The sequence below is a fragment of the Mustela nigripes genome, chromosome 9 (genome assembly GCF_022355385.1).
Source record: "Mustela nigripes isolate SB6536 chromosome 9, MUSNIG.SB6536, whole genome shotgun sequence".
NCBI lineage: Eukaryota > Metazoa > Chordata > Mammalia > Carnivora > Mustelidae > Mustela > Mustela nigripes.
In genome coordinates this window covers 37900215-37921689 of record NC_081565.1, presented here as the reverse complement: position 1 = coordinate 37921689, position 21475 = coordinate 37900215, and the positions used below count along the sequence as shown (strand labels likewise).

The window sequence follows — 21475 nt, the reverse complement described above, 5'->3', positions numbered from 1 at the left end:
CTTGAGGCAGCAAATGGTTTCCACAGCCATATGAAACCAGTGAGCATCACAGAACACTCATGTGCTACCTGGTTTTGAGATTCGGCAGCTCACTGAGTCAGAGAACAGCTTCATCCTTCCTGAAGAAAACAGTCAGGCAATCAAAAGAAAATAAACAAAAGGAAATAAAGAGGTGACTCCGCATATACTGAGATTAACAATCGTTTTTACATCTTCAGAGAGCTTAGGGAAAATTTTAGAATATAGTGATAAAGAGAAACAGATTTTATACACACACGGTATCCAAAGGATTGAAAGGAGGAAGCACAAAGAACAAGTCAACTAAAAGCAGCAATCCTTCCAATGCCAGCCTCCCACACAATGCAAGACCTGGAAGGGGTGACACCGGGCAGCAAAGAAATGGGAGACTGCTGAGTATGAAAAGGATGAAAATTCTACAGTGAAGGAAACAGAGATGGAAGCCTATGTCCATTTGTCTCGTCTTCATAGGAGCATCCAACAAGCCTGGCTAGGTGAAACAGAAGTAGAGAGGAGAAAGGAGGAGGAACGGGGAGAAAAAGAAAAAGAGTGAAGAATAAAGAAACTCTGCAAAACTATGGTAATGAAAACTGAGGTGTGAGTTTAGTAATAGCTCAATGGAAATGGAATAGGAAGCCCATAACAGACTTGGGTACATAGCAAAATTTAGTTCACCGTACATATGGTACTTCAAATGAATGAGAATGAAGACTAGTTTAAAATGAGTTGGGAGTTCATTAAATAAAAATTTAAAAAATAGATAGATCCCTATGTCACACTAGATCAAAATTTATAAATACCAGATATAATGAAGACCTAAAGTTTAAAAAAAAAAAAGGCATAAATGTACCAAAAGAAAATATGTAAACAGTGATGTCTGGGTGGTTCAGTTGGTTAAGCAACTGTCTTTGACTCAGGTCATGATCCCAGAGTCCTGGGTTCGAGTCCCACATTGGGCTCCCAGCTCAGCAGGGAGTCTGCTTCTCCCTCTCATCCTCTCCCCTCTCATGCTCTCTCTCTCTTTCTCAAATAAATAAAATGTTTTTTTAAAAAGTAAAAGAAAATATGAGAGCATATGGATAAGGAAGGACTATTTAAGCAAAATATGAATTCCAGAAACAATGAATTTTTTTTAAAAAAAAGGAATGCATGTTTCAGTGACATAACAATTTTAAACCTCTGTATCATGAGATAGCATACACTAAATTAAAAGATTAAAAGATCTAAATTTGTAAAACATTTGCAATATAAGTAAAAAATAAGAAAGAGAAAGGCAACTCAATTTTTTTCATGTGCAAAAGAACACTGGCAGAGACTGCAGAGACTGTTCGCTATCTCCGATTTTCATTCTGTGCTGCTTCTGTACTAATAGAATTTTTAGTTGGATATAGATTTGCCCAAAATAAAGGTTATATTTCACAACCTCCCTTAAAGCTTGGTCACCTGTGGCTTGTGGCTGAATTCTGGCCATGGTAATACAAAAAGAAGAGTCATGAAGGAGATTCCAGGAAACTTCTTCAGAGAGTATTTGTGAGTCCTTAATCCCCTTCTTCCTCTTTTCCTCCATCCTCCTGCCCAGAACACAAATGCTTCCTTCTTGGACTTGAGGTAAAGGTGAGGAGTTGGATTTGAACAGGAAGGAATCCCCTTTATCCTGTGGAAGAAAGTCAAGAATGGTAGGTATGTAGGTAAGTCGCAGTGAGGGGATGGAAAGTTGAACAAGATAATGCTTCACAGCCTCGATTTGTTTGAAGAAGCAGGAGAAAACCTAGTTAAGAGTAAGAGAAGGGAGAACTTAAGGAAAGTGGTATTGGCACGGCACTATTGTTGAAGACAATGAAGAAAGGACCTGAAAACAGCAATGCCACAGAATGGAAGGAGAGCCTGGCAAGAGTTTAAAGCCATAAACGTGTAGTGGTAGCCATCTGTGAGGTTTATTATAAAGTCTACTGATTTTTTTCCCCTAACCTTGATTAGCTAATCTTTTTTTTTTTAAAGATTTTATTTTTTATTTGAGAGAAGGCATGCACATGTGCAAGCAATGTGAGAAGTAGAGGCAGAGGGACAAGCAAACTCCCTGCTAAGCGTGGAGCCCAACACGGGGCTTGATCTCACGACTCTTAAGATCACGACCTGAGCAGAAATCAAGAGTTGAAGGTTTAACCGACAAAGCCTCCCAGGTGCCCCCGATCAGTTAATGTTAAGATAGGAGCAAAGAAAGCAAACTGAGGCATCAATTCAGTGTTAGGATATAGGACAGTGGGTTTAGCATAGAAGTAAAAGGGGTGGTTGTGGGAAAATTATTTTAGAGAATCAAATATGAGGTTCATGGAGAAGAAAGCAAACCTAAGATGGGGATACTAAATTGGGAGGAAGTGAAAGGACCAAGGAACTGAAAATCTAGACAATGGTGAAAAACTGATATAGTGGAAATGAAGCTATGAAAAAGCAGCAGGCTGGAGTCAGGGATCAGGATACCTGAATTTTACCTGAATATTCTATAATGGAGATGTTCTATAAGAAGGCAAGTTTCAGAATATGACCATGCAAAAGATGGGAAAAACATAACGCAGTGGTAAAAAGCATGGACTTTGAGCCAGGAAGAATTTCTGTTACTAGTTTTATTATTTACTTTCATTTAGCTTTGGTTTCTTCACCACACCTGTTCATTAGATTGTTGTGAGAATTAAAGGAAATTTTAATTTCTTTGAATTAAAGAGCTCTGTTCAGTGCCCAGCACATACTAAGCTCTCAATAACTGATAGTTTAAAAAAAAAAAAAAAAAGGAGAAAAAAACACATACATCCCCTATTATTCTGTCTACCATTAATTAAGATGCACAACCCAGGGGCACCTGGGTGGCTCAGTCAGTTAAGCGTCCAACTCTTGGTTTTAGCTCAGGTCATGATCTCAGAGTCCTTAGGTCAAGTCCAGCATGTGCTCTGCACTCAGCATGGATTCTGCTTGACATTCTTTCCCCCTCGTTCTCCCTCCCTGCCACCTGCTTGTACACTCATATGCACACTTTCTCTCTCTAGAGCAAACAAACAAAACCTTTTTTAAAAAAGATGCACAAGGGCGCCTGAGTGGCTCAGTGGGTTGAGGCCTCTGCCTTTGGCTCTGGTCGTGATCCTGGGATCAGGTCCGGCCTCAGGCTCTCTGCTCGGTGGAGAGCCTGCTTCCCCCCTCTCTCTCTGCCTGTTTCTCTGCCTACTTGTGATCTCTGTCTGTCAAATAAATAAATAAATAAAATCTTTAAAAAAAAAAAAGATGTAATAAAAAATTAAAAAAAATAAAATAAAATAAATAAAAATAAAGCTTTAAAAAAAAAAAAAGATGCACATCATTTGGGTGGAAAAATGTAATACCTATAATACCGATGCTGATATTGCCTATGGGCAACAAACATTTCCAAATTTTATGCAAATGCCTAACAAGAAAGAAATGAAAAGCCTAATCCAGTTATAAGCTCTTCCTTTCCCTTGATTATAAATGTCTAAGAAAATGAGTACACACAATAGTGATTAGTATTCCAGCAATTAACAAGTCAGCTATTACAGCAAAAACTCAATCCCATCAACTAAGCCAACATTTTGAAGAGGAAAGAAATATTTTTAAATGAAATATATTTTAAATGAAAAAGAACCTATTTCCAGATAACAAGTAAAAAATAATGGTTAAGGGGCGCCTGGGTGGCTCAGTGGGTTAAGCCTCTGCCTTCAGCTCAGGTCATGATCTCAGGGTCCTGGGATCGAGGCCCGCATCAAGCTCTCTGCTTAGTTGGGAGCCTGCTTCCCCCTCTCTCTCTGCCTGCCTCTCTGCCTACCTGTGACCAATCTCTCTCTCAAATAAACAAATAAAATCTTTCAAAAACAAATGTTAAGGAAAACAAACCAAAGAGCCAGTGTGCTTAGGGATAGCAGAATTTTTCCTGGTAAAGCTGAAAAGGAATGTCAGATTTACCTAGTGCAATCAGCATGTTCAACGTCAGAAAGCTTTCCCTACTCCATATGTCCTTATCACTCCTCCCCCACTCTTTATCATATGAAGTGTGGGAAATGTATACCTATACATTAAAAATATTAAATAAGGGCACCTGGGTGGCTCAGTGGGTTAAAGCCTCTGCCTTCGGCTCAGGTCATAATCCCAGGGTCCTGGGATCGAGGCCCGCATCGGGCTCTCTGCTCAGCTGGGAGCCTGCTTCCTCCTCTCTCTCTGCCTGCTTCTCTGCCTACTTGTGATCTCTGTCTGTTAAATAAATAAATAAAAATCTTAAAAAAAAAAAAATTAAATAAATCAATTCACCAGAAGCCCTTACAGTGCAGCTGGAGACCAAGTATAACTGGGTCATGGGCTAAAGGAATGACTGCAGACTTGTTGTCTGTTACTTATGTGTGAGGGCACATGGTTTGATCTGTGACATAACAAACTCCATTTAACTCAAATGGCTTTAAACCACACAGCTGGAAGGCACTACCTGCTGTTCTCTGCCTGGCACATAGTAGGTACTCAACAAATGTTAAAATCCATTGGTTCGTTTATGTAGCCAACATCTTTTGAGTTCCTAATATGTCTCAAACATTACTCTAGACATCAGAAATAAAGCAAACACATTTTTAAATTTTTTATTTATTTTGCTATTTGCGTATGAAAATAATATATGATTACTGCAAAAAGTAAAACAATAAAAAGACATGTCAAATTTTCTTTGTGGTAAAATATGGAATCAACTATTTTAAATGTCCCATGAACATATGGGGAATAAAGTGTTTCTTCTCTATTCAAAGGAAGTATGGTCTTTCTCCTGTATTCAAGAGTGTATATGCACACTCAGGTGTATGCACACACACGCACAAAGTTAACTTGTTACTTTGTTCAATTCCTATATGTCCTTATTTTTTTAACTACTGGAGATGTCCAATTTTCATATGCACATACTAAAATCTCTTACTAGAATTATTTTATCTCACTAGTCAATGAAAATTAAGATTAAAGAATCATAAAACAATGAATTGAGATGCAAGAGCTAAAGTAACCCCTTTATTAAGCACCACATGAATCAGAAAAACATTAAATGAATCTATCTATATTAGTAGAATGTCTGTAGCTAAATACATTGTGGATTAAATGATAAGATTTTTTTTCATCAGAAAAATCCTTTTTCTGTTAACGTCAAAATAAATCCCTCAAGCACAAGAACTATATATCAGATCATTTACCTCTTCTGTGACTCATAATTATTCCCACTGGCTCATTTTTAATGCTGGCTTTTGTATGGTTGAAAATGACTGTGCAATTAGGTTAATTCTATTTCTGTTAAAAGGACAAAAATTAGGTTTCTCTCAAGAAACAGAAGCCATATGAATACAGTGATGATAAAGTAAAAAACAGTTCAGAAACACTTTTAACTGTAATACAAAGTCCTATTAGGCTAGCCAACAAACGCGATTGTGAGAGAAGAGCCTGCCTGCACTGTTCATCTTTAAAGGTCCCTCACTTTTCTTTTGGACAACTCCTCTTCAGATCTTAAATAAGGAGAAGATAATGTGCAAAATAAAATTATTTTATGTAGTCCCATCTAGAAAGCAATGAGCCAAAGAAGGAGAAGCCCAGCTGACCATCTATGCTATTAGTCACATTGGTTTAAAACCTCACAGGTTTTGTGAGGATAAAACAAAAAGAAAACCTTCCCATAAGAAAGAATCCAGAGGGTGGATACTATAATGAATGACAAGTGTGTATAATCATACAAAATGTTCACTTTTCATACAGGCACAACAAATTTCATCTGCACCAGGCCAAATGGCAGCAAGTTTAATCTTGAAGTTGACTATAGCTCCAAACGCCAGTGAAGTGAATTCACCTAAAATCTTCAGATTACTGTCCCATTTAAACACTTAATAGTTTAGGCAATGAATACTGTTAAGCTGAAAAGAAATTAAAAAAAGAAAAAAAACTTAATAGTTTAGAGGTACCTGGATGGCTCAGTCATTGAGTGGCTGCCTTCAGCTCAGGTCGCTGTCCTAGGGTTCCGGGATCAAGCCCTGTGTTGGGCTCCCTGCTCAGCAAGAAGCCTGCTTCTCCCTCTCCCAATCCCCCTGCTTGTGTTCCCTCTCTCGCTGTGTCTCTCTCTGTCAATAAATAAAGTCTTTAAAAAAAAAAAAACCTTAATAGTTTATTAATTAATGTGGAAACTATTGCTGTAAGCTCTTATCTTTAGAAGAGGGACTAAGTTATTTTTCTTGAAATTCTTCTGCATTAAAAATAACTTGTTTTGTCAAGGATGCCTTATTTGGTCCTAGGGTATATATATATGTTTGGCATCTACTAAAATAAGTACATGTACTTAAGTACTATGTACACTGTTGTACATAGTTCCTTTTGTCAGCAAGCAAACAAGAATCTCTATGAAGAGACTGAACCAATTCCACCAAGTTTCCTTCAAAAACAACTCTTAGCCATAATCATCATAGTTATTTAGTGACCATCTACCAAGCGCTCTACCTGCATTACTTCATGTAACCCTGCAAGGTAGACGGTATCTCAGCTCTTTTATGAAGGGGACTAAGGCAAGAATAACATAACATGCCATAGGCATCTGAGTTACCGCCTTCTCCTCAACCAGGCTTGGTCATTCTCAACTTGCCTGCTAACATACCTTGACTGAAATTCAAGGCTCAAGAACCAGTTTAAGGGAGATGTTATATGTGGATACAGGAAGGGCACCTGGACATGAGGGAAGAGCTCTGTCTTCAGATTATCCAATCCCTCACCCCAACTTAATCTGTATCAGAACCATGCTAAGTTGTAGATTCCTCAGCAAAGTGAAACTAAAGCCACTTACCCAATGGCCTTATTGCCAAGGCTGGTGGCTGGCAAAAATGGAGCCTCGGTACCGTTTAGTTAGTGCCTCTATGTCCAGTGGACCATATTACTTAGGATCCAGCAGAAGTGGGGGGGGGGATCTCTTCTTGAAGGGACCAGTTTCTATTTCTCATGGCAAACCTAGCATGGGAACTCCTTTTGTCCCCAAAGACCTCCGTGTCCTCACTGCTTACCCACATGACTGGGCAGCCTGAGGCTTCTCTGTGCCCACCTCCTTCTTATGAATGAGTTCCCATCTCTTTCTCAAAAAGTAGATGCCACTCCGGTGTTCCTGCCACCACCAGTAACTGAAAAACAAACTCTTCCATTAGAGAACACTGTGCTCAGCAGGTCAGCCAGGCTCCTGGAAATGCAAACTGGAGTTTCAAAAGATGAAAAGATTCCTGGAGGATTTTGTGGTGTTTTGGAGAGTGCCTCTGGGCAGATCGCCCAGTGACAAGTTCTTTCCAAATTGTGACAATTCAATCACACCTTCTACAAAGAACTGACTTTTCACACTTAACCATCGGTGGTAGCTGCCCTTGTTCATTTCCCCCCAAGTCTTGAAGAGAGTTTGGGATTATGATACCAAGACAAATGCATGGTTTTCTGGCCATTCCTCCCATTCCATGGTGCCTGTGAACTGACAAGCAGGCACAGACAGGAGGTAAGGGAACTCTACTGATGGTTACACTGGAGTTGGAAAGTTGGCACATACAGCCCAGGGAATGCATCCCACCCCTCACAGTCCCCACAGGTGTCAGGGGGGAAAAAAACCAAATACTTGGACAGGAAGTAGTCTAAATTGCATGGCCTTCAGCTAGCAGTTGTATGCTTTTCCCTTTAAATTCTTTGCTTTAATCACAGATTCTCACTACAGGGAAGGAGACATTGGGAGGGAAGGAAGAAAGAAAAACGTCATATAAAAAAAAATTACCCCATCAGATAATGCTTAAAAATCCTTTAACTAGATAATCATATTCAAAAAATAAATAAGTAAATGAGGGGCACCTTGGTGGCTCAGTCGTTAAGCATCTGCCTTTGGCTCAAGTTGTAGTCCTGGGGTCTTGGGATCAAGCTCCTGAGCCCCCACACCAGGCTCCCTGCTCAGCGGGAGGCCTGCTTCTCCCTCTCCCACTCCCCCTGCTTGTGTTCCCTCTCTCACTGTCTCTCTCTGCCAAATAAATAAATAAAATATTTTAAAAATAAATGAATGAATGGATGAATGAATGAATCTATACACAGACTTTATACCTATCACAAAAAAATTAATTCAAAGCAGATCACAGACCTATATGGAAAACACAAAACTATAAAACTCCTAGAAGACAACATGAGATAAAATCTAGTGACCCTGGGTTTGGTGATGACTTTACAACACCAAAGGCATAATTCATGAAAAAAATAAGTTGTACTTCATTAAAACTAAAAACCCTTTAACTGGGGACAAATTTTTTTATTGTACAAATAAAGTTGAAATGTGAATTCCTATCTTGAAAAGATAATGTTGAAGTTTAAAATCATATAAAATAGGGAAGCCTGGGTGGCTCAGTTGGTTAAACATCTGACTCTTGGTCTCAGCTCAGGTCTTGATCTCAGGGTCATGAGTTCAAGCACACTGGGTCCCATACTAGGCATGGAGACCACTTTAAAAAATAAATAAATAAAATTATACCAAATATAAAAGACTAATGGGAGCACCCGGCTGGATCAGTTGATAACAGGAGTCTTAGCATCATGAGTCTGAGCCCTATGCTGGGTGTGCAGAGTACTTAAAGATAAAAAAGCTTTTAAAAAATTTTTTAAATAAATAAATAAAATAAAATAAAAGACTAATGGCAGATCCTTGCCCAGGTCATATTGTTTCACAGCTGTGGTACAGGTAAGAAGAAAAGAGATGAGAACACCCTAACACAATTACTCATTTGTAAGAAAACAGGAAGGAAAAATATTTGTGAAACACACAAGGTACAAAACCTTATCCTAGGAATACCATGCCATTTCCACTTTACCCTCTTGAACACATGCTTTCTCTTAGAGACACAAGGAAACCTGATGGTTCAGGTGTTGAAACTAGATTAAATATTTCCTTGTTATCAACAGCCAAGGCCATCTCCGTAAGTCTCAGGTCCAACCCAGCATTCAATTCAACATCTTTCATATCTTTGCTATTTAAAAAATTCAATTAATAAGAAGAAAAGAGATGTTTTAATAATAATGTATATTAACTCAGTATTTGACTCAAAAAATTTAGAAAATATAAAGAGAAAATAAATAAGGCAAAAACAAATTATAGAGAATCATAAAAGTAACAAATTCAAGAATTACTTTTTTGAAAAATAACCCTTAATAATAAATATAAGGAAACATCTAGCAAATGTAATCAGTAAAAGAAATACATAAAGTAAAACATGAGAAACAGAATTAAGAACAGAAATCAAAACTTAAAAAAAAAAAAAGTGAAGTATATAACCTTTGCTCACATTTATCAAAAACCATTAAAGAGATCAAGTTCCCATCCAGGGAGAAAAACCCTTCTTCAAACTCCCCTCCTCTCATCAGCAGTTTTCCAGACCACTCTAAAGCTCCTAGTTCCCAAATGCCTCAAAGTCTTCCCCAAATGTTTACCTCGCGTATCTTTTTTTCATATTTCTCCTCCCTCCCTCTTTACCATGCAGGGTTAACATGGAGAAGCCAGATCACCTTTCCCACTACTTGAATGTTCTACCACAAAGGATATCCTGGAAACTGACCCAGCTCCTAACCATTCTCCTGATACTTCATATCAGAAATCTGGGTTCCAGGCCACAAAGCTTTCACACATGAATCAATCTACATAACTCACCCCAAACCCCATCCATCAAAAATGTTTCCTGGAGTCCAAGCAACATTCAAAGAGTAGCCCTCAGGGGTGCCGTGGCTCAGGCCATGATCCCAGAGGCCCGGGATGGAGTCTCACGACAGGCCCTGGAGCCTGCTTCTCCCTCCTCCCACCGATTATGCTCTCCATCTCACTTTCTAATAAATAGATAAAATCTTTAAAAAAAAAAAAAAAGTAGCCCTCAGGATCTAAGAGGTTCATTCCAAGAACTCAAGGATGGCTCAATATTGGAACTTAATAGAACATGCCACATCAACATAACACTCAAGAAAAATTATGGGACCTCAGTGGCTGCTAAAACACATTTGAAAATACAGTTAGGAAGTTCTAGAACAATTTTGAACAAAATGTAGCTGACATCTCCCTGAAAGAGACAGAGATTAAGGTTGGGAGCAAACAGAAAATCTAATTTTCTAGATCTAGTAACAGGGAAATCAGATCCAAAACTTGAATTACCTTCATTTGTGTCATCCTCAGGCCCAAGTGAACCTGTTACAGCTTGGAATTTGGCCTTGCAGGATGTCCTTCTGCCTCTAAAGGGCTGGAGAACTGATCTGACTTATTAAAATTATTAGCCACTTTTTATCAGCTATTAATAGAAGTAACTAATGTTGATTGCATTCCCTTGTGATCTATTACTTTAAAAAATAAAATCTGGGTTTGTTATTTTTTCCACATTCCCAAACATATATTCACTGAAGCTAATTAGAAATCTGCACAATATAACAAAATTTAAATTACCTACCCTCTCACCATCCAAAACCAACCATTAATTAACATTTTAGTGTATTTTCTCCAAGCATGAATTTGGGGATATAAACACTCTTCATGTTTAATAAGGACGTAAGTTTGTCATGGTATTATAATAATCATTTCTGTGTCCCAAAGCCCTCAACGGGACACCAGAGGCTACTCGATTAAAGATAATTAACAGATTCTCAGGGCAAGAGATTAAACACTTATCTGCCCAAAGCACCAAGGGCATTAGATGCCTCCCCATGGTAGTAAAGTGACTTTCTGTGTGTGGTTTGGAAAAAAAAAGCCCTACCAGATGGTTCAGAATCATCAGGGCCAATGGAATGCACGCGCACACACACACACACACATACACACACACGTGCCAGTTGAGAACCTCTGCCCTAGGAAATTCATGGATAATTGATATGTTGAAAATGTTTGGAGAGAGGGTGCATTGCTTTCACCAAATTCTCTGAATCTGTGACTCCTTCAAAATGTCAGAAGTCCTGGCTTATAAAATTCTTTCCAACTCTAATATTCTGGCCCTATTTGAGGCTGGGGGATTTATTCTGCCTGCTTAGAAAACAAAAGTCTCAGAAGAGCTGGAGGACAGAAGTGAAGCTGGGTTCTTCTATCACAGGGAGGTTTTGAGGGAAGCTGACCCATGGAAAATGCACATATACCCCTTTACCGTATCTGTGTATCAGTTGTCTTGCTTTGACAGTGTTTCCTCTAATATCAAACCATCACAGACTTAACAACTATGTCAATGTAAAAATAACACCACTTTTCAAGGATATGTCCAGAAGTGTCTGCTCCCAGCGCTGCTCCCAGTTATGTGATGTGAACAAGAGTTACTAATCTTGGGGTCAAATTAAGAAATGGGAGGAAATGAGCTATCATATTTTCAAGGCCTACCATGCATTTGAAATTCCTCAAGACCCTCATTTGATAAATTTCAGACTCAGCTTTGAACCCTGGCTCTAGCTACTTTTAGAGTCTAACCTTGGGGCCAAACAGCCTCCCCTTAATAATCATGTATGTTTTGTATTCTTACCTATACCCTGGTTTTCTCTCAAACGTCTCTCTTGATTACGACATCAGTTAAACACACATCAGTCTTATTTAAAAAAAAAAAACTTACATATTTTATTTTGAAGCACTGATTCTGAAACAAAAGAATTAAGTGAAACTAAATTTTGGATTAGAAAACAGATTAAGAATTTAGTGTTCAAGTGCTGCCATCTGGTGGCCAAAGACAGTCACCAAAAAAATAAGCCTCTCCTTGAAAATCTAGGGAATTACCCCAAATAGTCCTAATTACCTGGTTTGCTAGCAAAGATTAAAATCTGGAATGTTATGTAGGAAAATATTATCTAGGACGTTATATGAGAAAATATTAACATGTTTATGTTCCCCTAATTCTGATCCATATGAGATACTGTGTCCATCAACAATGGCAACAAGGTTTATTAAATGTTTCTAAAAGCCAAAGATGCAGTCTCACCAGACACAGTTGACAATTAAATTCAGCTGCAACAGAGAGGGTTGTTTTCTTCATGCTTTCAATGAAACATGAGGTCTCATCCACTCCAAATTTTATTGGGATCCTATTATGATCCAGGTACAATGAATTTCATTGAGTACTTGATGGAGAACCAAAAAACAGCATCTGTTCTAAAGAACTTCATGGTCTGGTGAAAAAAAAAAAAAAAATGGGTTCCCAGAAGCCTGTAAGGTTTGTCATCTATGTGGGCTAAAAACCTGCCTGCAAGGTGCGCCTTTTTCTCATTCATGTTATCAGGACTGTGGTCTATCAGCTTCTCAAATAGATAATTCAGATAGGTATGCCTAAGAGGGTCTCTTCCCTAATGCCTGACCATCCAGAGGGATCATAATTTAGTATTTGACCTATTTCCTATCCCCGTTCTGTCATGAACATTTTCTCTTTTCTGGGTTCTGGAAAGCAAAAATGTTTCTTTTCCCTAGTCACTGGACAATTCTCTAGGTATTTAGTAACCCAGAGAATATTTGTGATAGTGAAATTCCTGTCCATAGTGGATAAGAATTCAGCTGCTCAACTGGCTTTTCAGGCAGCCTTCAAAGTCCTCTCCTCTGCCTTGGCCCTGGCCTCCTATCTCCAGAATCCAGCCAAGGAAAGGGCAGCAAAGGTGGTGGTCTACTGGTGACACACCAAGCAGGTGCCCTAGGATGGCAACTCCAACCAGCATTTTAAGAAGACATCCTATATAGTTTCTGGGGAAATTTCTGTATAGCAGCAATGGCCACGGTCGCCAAACTGTGGAAAGAACCAAGATGCCCTTCAATGGACGAATGGATAAGGAAGATGTGGTCCATACACACTATGGAGTATTATGCCTCCATCAGAAAGGATGAATACCCAACTTTTGTAGCAACATGGACAGGACTGGAAGAGATTATGCTGAGTGAAATAAGTCAAGCAGAGAGAGTCAAGTATCATATGGTTTCAGTTATTTGTGGAGCATAACAAATAGCATGGAGGACAAGGGAGTTAGAAAGGAGAGGGAGTTGAGGGAAATTGGAAGGGGAGGTGAACCATGAGAGACTATGGACTCTGAAAAACAATCTGAGGGGTTTGAAGGGGCGGGGGGTGGGAGGTTGGGGGGAACCAGGTGGTAGGTATTAGAGAGGGCATGGATTGCATGGAGCACTGGGTGTGGTGCAAAAATAATGAATACTGTTATGCTGAAAATTAAAAAAAAAAAAAAAAAGGTCCTTGGCCAGTAACTAATCATTAAATTTGAAAATATGATCCAGTTTTTCTTCCAATCAAGGCAAATACAGGCCAGCAGTGGGGGCAGTGGATTGTGTCAACTTTTCAACTTGTAGCTGCCACAAGTCCAAGACCGTTTGCCTCCTTTTTAGTCTTAGATCCAACGGCAACAGTGTGGGGCCAAAGAAGTTCCCAGCTATGGGAATTACACGTGCAGCCCATGAGTGGTAAACAACTAGTGTTTTGCAAACTGCTCCTCCTCCTTCCATGAAATTCTAGTGTGGCCCTCCACCCCTCACCTCAAGATGGTCCTATTTCTTGAGATGGCCAGAGTATGCCATCCACCAAAGAGACACAGTGATTATTCTAGAGATGATTATGTGACTTAATCAAAGAAGTCAGGATGCTTCCTGTGCTTTGGCAGAAATGTGGAGGGGGGATGGATGGGAAGGATCCAGCTCTCTCAGCCTGCAGCCAGAAGCTATTTGTGCTGCTCCCTGGACAGAGGCAACAAAGGAAAGCAGAACTGAGATGAAAAGGGAGTTTAATGGTATCATTTAAACCCCTAGATTCAGTTATGCCCTTTGCCTTTCCCATAGGTTCAGAATCAACATAAAGTGGGGGAAATGAAGACTTCTTTAAAAACTTACTTTACAGGTTAATGCATAAGTGCAAAGAATTTCTTGCACTTTAGAAAGCTCATCTGCCTGAATGGATAAAGAAGATGTGGTATATATACACAATGGAATATTATGCAGCCATCAAAAGAAATGAAATCTTGCCATTTGCAACGACGTGGATGGAACTAGAGGGCATCATGCTTAGCGAAATAAGTCAATCGGAGAAAGACAACTATCACATGATCTCCCTTATATGAGGAAGTGGAGATGCAACATGGGGGGTTAAGGGGGTAGGAGAAGAATGAATAAAACAAGATGGAATTGGGAGGGAGACAAACCTAAGGTGACTCTTAATCTCACATAACAAACTGAGGGTTGCTGGGGGGCGGGGGTTTGGGAAAAGGGGGGTGGGGTTATGGACATTGGGGAGGGTATGTGCTATGGTGAATGCTGTGAAATGTGTAAACCTGGCGATTCACAGACCTGTACTCCTGGGGATAAAAATACATTATATGTTTATAAAAAATTTAAAAAAAGAAAGAAAGAAAGAAAGCTCATCTGCCAATTTCAGTCTTAGTGGGGGAAAAAGACCTTGAAGACAGAGCAATGGGAACTAATCACCTGAAGCCTGAGGACTCAAATCTTACACAGAGGACCTTAAATATAATCTAATCCAAGGCTCTGGTTTTAAATATATAAAACTGAAGCTAGAAGGGGAAAAGGGCTTGCTTGAAAGAATATTCACCAAGGCTTTACAGATCAGATGGGGTTCGAGTGTGGCAGAGGAGATAGGATTGAGAGCTGGACCACCCCAGTGCCTGGCCCTTTCATGTTTATGCTTGTTTAATCCTCAGTCAACCTGGGAGGTACATATTTTATTTCCATTTGATAGACGATGAAATTGAGGCCACAGGGGTTAAATGACTTCCCTAGTGCCACATAGCTAACATGGAACACAGCTGAGCCTCAAATATAAGCCTATGGTGATTTTTTTTCATACTCTACATTTACATGAAAAAAATATTATGAAGCAGGACGGAAGCAAGTGGGACTTAGGAGAGCAGCTAACCCTTATTCTCAAGATGTCACTGTCTACAGCACTTGGCTGGCTCAATCAGTAAAGCATGGGACTCTTTATCTTGGGATTGTGAGCTCAAGTCCCACGTTGGGGGCAGAATTTACTTAATAAATAAAAAAACAAACAAATAAATAAAAGTGCCAGTGTCTAAGAGGATCTGGGAAGAGTCGAGAGGAGTACTGCAATAAAGGCCAAGATCTGGTTTAAACTGCTAAATGAGCCCCTTAAATCTCCAAGTCCCAGCTGCCTTCTAAAAATTGAAGAAGTTGAAATAGCTGGTCTCAAAATAAATTTTTTAAATGGAAAAGGGAAATGAGTTGAGTAGTGAATGGCCCAGAATCTTAGAGGTCTAAACTCCTAATCTCCTTTCCACTGCTCCACAGGCTCACATTCCCTTCCCTGAGGTTTGGGTAGATAGCAGCTGCTGACAAGGGAACACTCTGGCCCTTGAGTGTGGCTCTCATTTGATGAGTCATTCAACAATGGCCTAAACAATGCTAATAATGCATCAGACCACTAATTAGTATACTCTAAAACCCAAAACTCATTCCTTGATGGTAGAGTTTATTTGCTAATAATAATAATAATAATAATAAATGAAAAGATATAAAGAATAGATTACTCTAGTTCAGAGAGTCTAATGCAATTTGAGGGCCCTTTCCTCCAGCTCTGACTTAAGATCTGTTATAAACTATTTAAGGTCTACTCTTCATGGTCTCATATAAAGTATTCACTTGCTCAGTTTCGAGTTGCAGTTCATCTCAGTCATCATACTACCTACTCTTTAAGTAACAAAAGAACTCAATTATAAACTGGCTTCTTGGCTAGGGTTAAAGTAACCGAATAATATTTGACCATTTTATTTTAATAAAACTGCTGCCTTGCCTGGCTATGATGGGGCTAAGGTAGAAGAGGATAACCCCTAATGGATGAAAATACAACTTGGGAGTCCCAAGTATGAGTTATATGCATTTGCTCCGCTTTTTCATCCCAGTATGCCCTGTACCTTGAGAAGACTCCATTCAATTGTAACATAATAATACATCTGGGATAAAAGGCAAAGCAAGATCACTTTTTCTAGTGAGAATATAACAAAAGCCCACTTGAGAGAGAGGGTGGTAAAGGATCTATATACCTCAATATTTCATGCCCTTTTCCTGGCCCCTCAAAGTCATTCTTCACATCTCCTGTCCCAAAAATTCAATGACTCAAGGTCAGAGTAGCCTGGCTGAACAAAAAATGTAGAGGTGGTCACCTCATTCTTCCAAAATTTCCCTTCATTATATCTCACTGTGATATAGTTTCTACTTGATTGCAGTTTCTTATCAAATATTTTCATTTTTATTTTAATATCAATATGCTAAGCTACATAGCATTGTTGATAAGGTAGAAAATTAAATTGAATGTTCTTGCAATACCTATGTTTAAAAAGTTCACTGGGCACCTTCTCTGAAGTTTAGCTAAATGTTCTACAATTCACAAGTACACTGGCTGAGGCCTCAATGAACTCTTTGCTGTAGTCAGGGATTACTTACAGAGTCCAGCATAGTTTGGACTGTTAACCTACTGTACCCAGGAGATATTGCAACTCCCACTATCCTGGGATACAATCACGATGTAGCTGATCTATTAATGCAGATTACTGCTTTTAGGAGTATAGATTCACTGCCTTTTAGATAGCTCACGGTAAGTCTGTCAGCCACAGTTCCTGAACCCCTCAGACTGCTGAGAATTTCTCTATTTCCCAAGAGTCCTGTCTCCATGTGGTGGCTGAACTAGAGCCAGAAGTCATAAGCCCTCAGGATGTACATGTGCCAAACGCTGATGGAGGAGCATTGAGATCAAAGGAGAGCATCCCAGGGACATCCTAGAGATGAGGTCTCTCCCCTAGTCCTCCATAGTGATTCCAGACACCTCTTAAAATCCCAGATGCTTAGTGATGACTTTTTTCTCCAGAGCAGAGGTTCTTAAGTTGGGGTCCACAGACCCCTGGGGAATCTATGGAAGCAACTTCAAGGGTACATAAGATATGTATACCTACATTATTCTGGGGAGTGAACTTCATAGCCTTCATCATATTTTTTATTCTTATCTACAGAATAATCTTTAGAGCACTGTGGAAATCTTAAAGTTATAGTTACTGAGATAGAGGCAGTTAGGCCAATTCTGACACAGATCAGCCCTGAATCTCTGATATCCAGCCATATCCAGCATATGTGACTGACTACCATTCCAGGCTCCAGAAAACATCCCTGAAACTGCAAGGACTTAGTGACCATCTCAACTATGGTCTGGTCCCTGAAAGGAGCACTTGTACCTGGATGTCTCAGAGACATACCCAGAAGAAGAAAAATATATATGCTCTGAGCCTAAGGTTAGATGAGTTCATCACAGATCCCAGGTCACGCCTTTGAGACTGCCCTCTGAGCAGGAGGAAGAAATGGGAGTCACTCAAGAGGAAGAGTCATCAGCTCTAGGCCACGGCCCTAAAAGCATGGGGCCCGAGGGCCTCTTCCCAATCCCTAAAGAAACAAAGCACTGGTCCCAATAATAACTCATTCTCCCTTATCTAATGCCCAGGGTTTCCCTGGATCCTGAAATAAAACTGACCCTGCAAAGGGAAGGAAAGCCTACAACTAGCCCAGCAAGGCAACCAGAAAATAATGTGTGTATCTTCACAGGGCAGAGTCAAATCCAGGAGTTTCAGAAGTGCAAGGTGCTTTGAAGCCAGAAATTCATTTATACTGAGGTTCTCAAACTTTAGTATGAATAAAAGTCATCCTGAATGTTTTTGTTCTTTTTGTTTGTTTGTTTTGACAGAGAGAGAGAGAACTTGAGGAGGAGGAGGAGTAGAGGGAGAGGGAGAACAAGACTCCCAAGCAGGCTCCATGCTGAGCACGGAGCCCAATGTGGGGCTCAATATCATGACCCCGAGATCATGACCCAAGAGAAAAATCAGGAGTCAGACACTTAACCAACTGAGCCACTCAGGTACCCACTGAATGCCTGTTTTATAATACAGGTTCCTAGGCCCAAGGGATTGTGATTCAGGTTATAAAATGAAACTAGCAATTCTGATCTCAGGCATCTACGGAGTATACCTTTAGGAAGTATTCAAGGTTTCTAGGGGCTTTTAGGCATCAGATGTGAAAAGGGGGCTTTAAAGGAACTGACAATCCTCAGAGAAATCATTAAAATGCCATGGAAAGCTTTTGGTCAGCAAAGGCCCCTGGGGGTCTATGGCTCCTAATGGTTAGTATTACGTTTATATTCTTCAACTAATAGGGAAAATGAGTTTGGCACACCAGAACTAAGACCAACTTTGAAGCCCAGCAACCTTTATAGATGATTAAATTTTTATCCTTTAAAGGGTCATCACGAAGTTACCTACCCCACAGAATTACATACAGGGAGATGTAAATTAAATAATTTGAACAAAGTGTTTAGCATAATGCCCAGACACACAGAAGCTGAGCAAATGTTACACAGTAATCAAGTGTAATCATTAATTACTACTAATTATGACTATACCCATGCTCACCAAGAAACCACTGTAACACCTTGTTTGTTTGTGAAAGACTGAGGTTAAATGTGGTCTCTACAGATTGAGGTTTTTCTCCAGAGAGATGTTATTATTAAGGGTATTTTTTTTTAAAGATTTTATTTATTTATCAGAGAGAGAGAGCGAGCACAGGCAGAAAGAGGCAGAGGGAGAAGCAGGCTCCCCGCCAAGCAAGGAGCCCGTTGCGGGACTCGATCCCAGGACGCCGGGATCATGACCTGAGCCGAAGGCAGCTGCTCAACCAACTGAGTCACCCAGGCATCCCACGGGGTATTTTTTTTTTTAACTCAAGAGCAAAAAGAATCACATCCTCAAATACATCACCAATGTAATTAGAAACATTTTTGAATTCCCTTCACCTTCAGTTCTGACATTAACCAAAAATCAAAATGCTCCAACAGTGCCATCTAAATTTTCTCTGAGTGAAAAATGAAGCTATGGGGTTCTGTGCAACTTTTCAGTCTACAGTGACCTCTGCATGCTTCAAACTAAATCTGGGACTGTTACCTGAACTCCCAACAGTTTCAACTACCTAAGAAAGCTGCCCCAAACAAATAAACTTAACTTCCAGATGAAAGATCCAAGCAGGGGCACCTGGGTGGCTCAGTGGGTTAAAGCCTCTGCCTTCAGCTCAGTTCATGATCCCAGGGTCCTGGGATTGAGCCCCACATCGGGCTCTCACTCAGCAGGGAGCCTGCTTCCCCCACCCTCTCTCTCTGCCTGCCTCTCTGCCTACTTGTGATCTCTGTCTGTCAAATAAATAAAATCTTAAAAAAAAAAAAAAAAAGAAAAGAAAGATCCAAGCAGATCAGCAAGAAGGCTTGACAGCCGAACCTGATGAACATTTGGCCAAGTATTTCCTCACCAGCCAGTAACCCCTGATATTAGAAAACCCCATCTCTCCACCCCCTCATGTAGCCTGTTTGCTTAAAGTGCGTAAGAACTGGTGAGACACACTTCCTGAGAAGGGAGCATTGGTGGTTTTGGATAGAAAGGGCAGAAAAGACAGATGAAGATAGAAAAGACAGAAGCAACTAAGTTTCTCCATGAAGAAAGTAAAGGGAAAGAATATTACAGAATAGATTAATATCAGAGAATAAGACCAACTTGAGCTTTCAGGATAAATATGAGACCTCTTTAGCTGCTCTGATGAAGGTACCACATGCCTCTGGGGAGAAAGGATTAAACGCACGGACAGAAATATATAGCCCACCCTCTCCCATATCTTCCATTAGGTCAGTCTGAACATGGCTTTGCCCCTCATTAGTCATACTTGACATGGATCCTGGAGACTGGGGGTCAGGCCTGGCCCAGCCACCATCACCAGAGAACACATCCATGATAAACCCAAATTCCTAATTCCTAAACTACTTCAAGCCACCCCATATTGTAACCACTCAGGAACAGAAGCTTTGTTTTAAAAAAAGGCTGCATGTTTTAATTCAAGAAATAAAAGTTCACAGGCAATCCAGAACAGGTGCAAGGTGCAAGGAATTTGTTCTAAACAATCAGCCACACCTGCTGCAAAAGTCCAGGCTCCATGGAATCACTTTGGCCAGTGCCTCCTGAGATGCTCTTTCAGCTGAGGAATGGAAGGCAGCAGCTGCTGACACTCATGACAACGGAGAGGCAGCTTCAAGAGCTCAGGCGTCCCATCTCGGACACTCACTCTGCCAGTGTCCTGTACCATCTCTATCACAGCTGCAAACAAAGAAAAACGTTCAAAGCCCACCTACTCTGAAAAGCCAATGTAAGATAACCCCCAGAAAAGCAAATGTGACTCCAAATAAAAACATGCCAGGTATCCTAAAGCTAGTAAACTTGAGATTAAAATCACTGTGGGGAAAATGCGTTTGATCAGATTCTAAATCTGAGCAACCTGTTTCTGAAATAATTACATTCCTTTGGGACACACTGTAAGCAACCCATGTTATTATGTCAAGCGCTTACCACAGTGCTTTACCGCTGGTAAGCGTTTGGTAGCTGCCATCATTAATGCCCAGCATACTGCAGGTGCACAGTATACACACTGGGAAATGCCCTCTTCCATATACACAGCCCTCCCCTGTTAATTAATCACTCATGACATGAGGCAGCCCCCAAGCTCCTATCCAGCTGATGGCAGAAAAGACAATTGTTGAGAGCTTTCACATCCCTGAACTCTGATAATTCTCAGGACAACCTTTAAGTCCCCTGTTGTTACAATAAAACACCTTTCTGGCTCTGACATAACAGCTTTCTAGGTCCACCCCAGCCCCTTCAAGAAGGCTGCTCAAAGCAAAGTGGCAACACTACTCAATTCAAATAATCCAGTTTCTTTTAATGGGTCTCTATAGGGACACAAAGTTGTATGTGGGCTTTTGCGGTCAGGTAATTATCTAGGGAAACAACTAAATCAAATATAAGAAGAGCTGAGAAAATGAAACAAATGTGAAAACTAAAGAACTCTGTTTACCTTGTGATTCTAGGAAGTATTCTGTATTGAAAGAATTCCAATGTTTTTTGTTTTTAAGGCAAGGAGAATCAAAATCCTGGCTGATCACATGAAGGTGTACATGGCTAGTTGAGAGAGAAGGAAGATGATCATTAAATCCATTAAAAGCTATGGCTTAGTCAAAATGACAAACAATAAAAATATGGGTATACAAAATATTGCTAGTGTTTCCATTTAATCCAATTCATTCAATCATTCACTTAAGAACATTTAATGCTCACTAAGTACCTACTAGAGCCAAGCATTATTCTAGCACTGGGAATTTAGCAGTGAACAAAATGAGAAAGGCCTCTGCCCTTATAATTATAGTCTAATAAAAAAAGACAATTTTTGAAAATAAAAATATATGGGGAAAATTCAAATCATTAACATTGGTTTTTTTGGTTTCTTTGTGTGTGGGGGGGTGGTTTTAAGATTTTATTTATTTATTTGACACAGAGAGAGAGAGATCACAAGTAGGCAGAG

General features: G+C 39.9%; 1 protein-coding gene across 5 annotated transcripts in view; it reads right to left on the bottom strand.

Annotated features, from left to right (window-relative positions):
- Nucleotides 1–1165: 1165 nt before the first annotated feature.
- The window catches only part of APTX (aprataxin), a 34578-nt gene continuing 14268 nt past the window's right edge, over nt 1166–21475 (bottom strand). For 3 of the 5 annotated variants that reach the window (XM_059411512.1, XM_059411513.1, XM_059411514.1), the window contains 2 exons: nt 20972–21075; nt 19934–20217 (listed from right to left, as the gene is read on the bottom strand). In XM_059411512.1, coding sequence (XP_059267495.1) covers nt 20063–20217; nt 20972–21075 — 259 coding nt within the window. In that variant the 3' untranslated portion in view covers nt 19934–20062. Of the gene's footprint in view, nt 1673–11947; nt 12196–19933; nt 20218–20971; nt 21076–21475 lie in introns of those variants that run through there. The other 2 variants (XM_059411511.1, XM_059411510.1) reach the window with 2 other exon arrangements.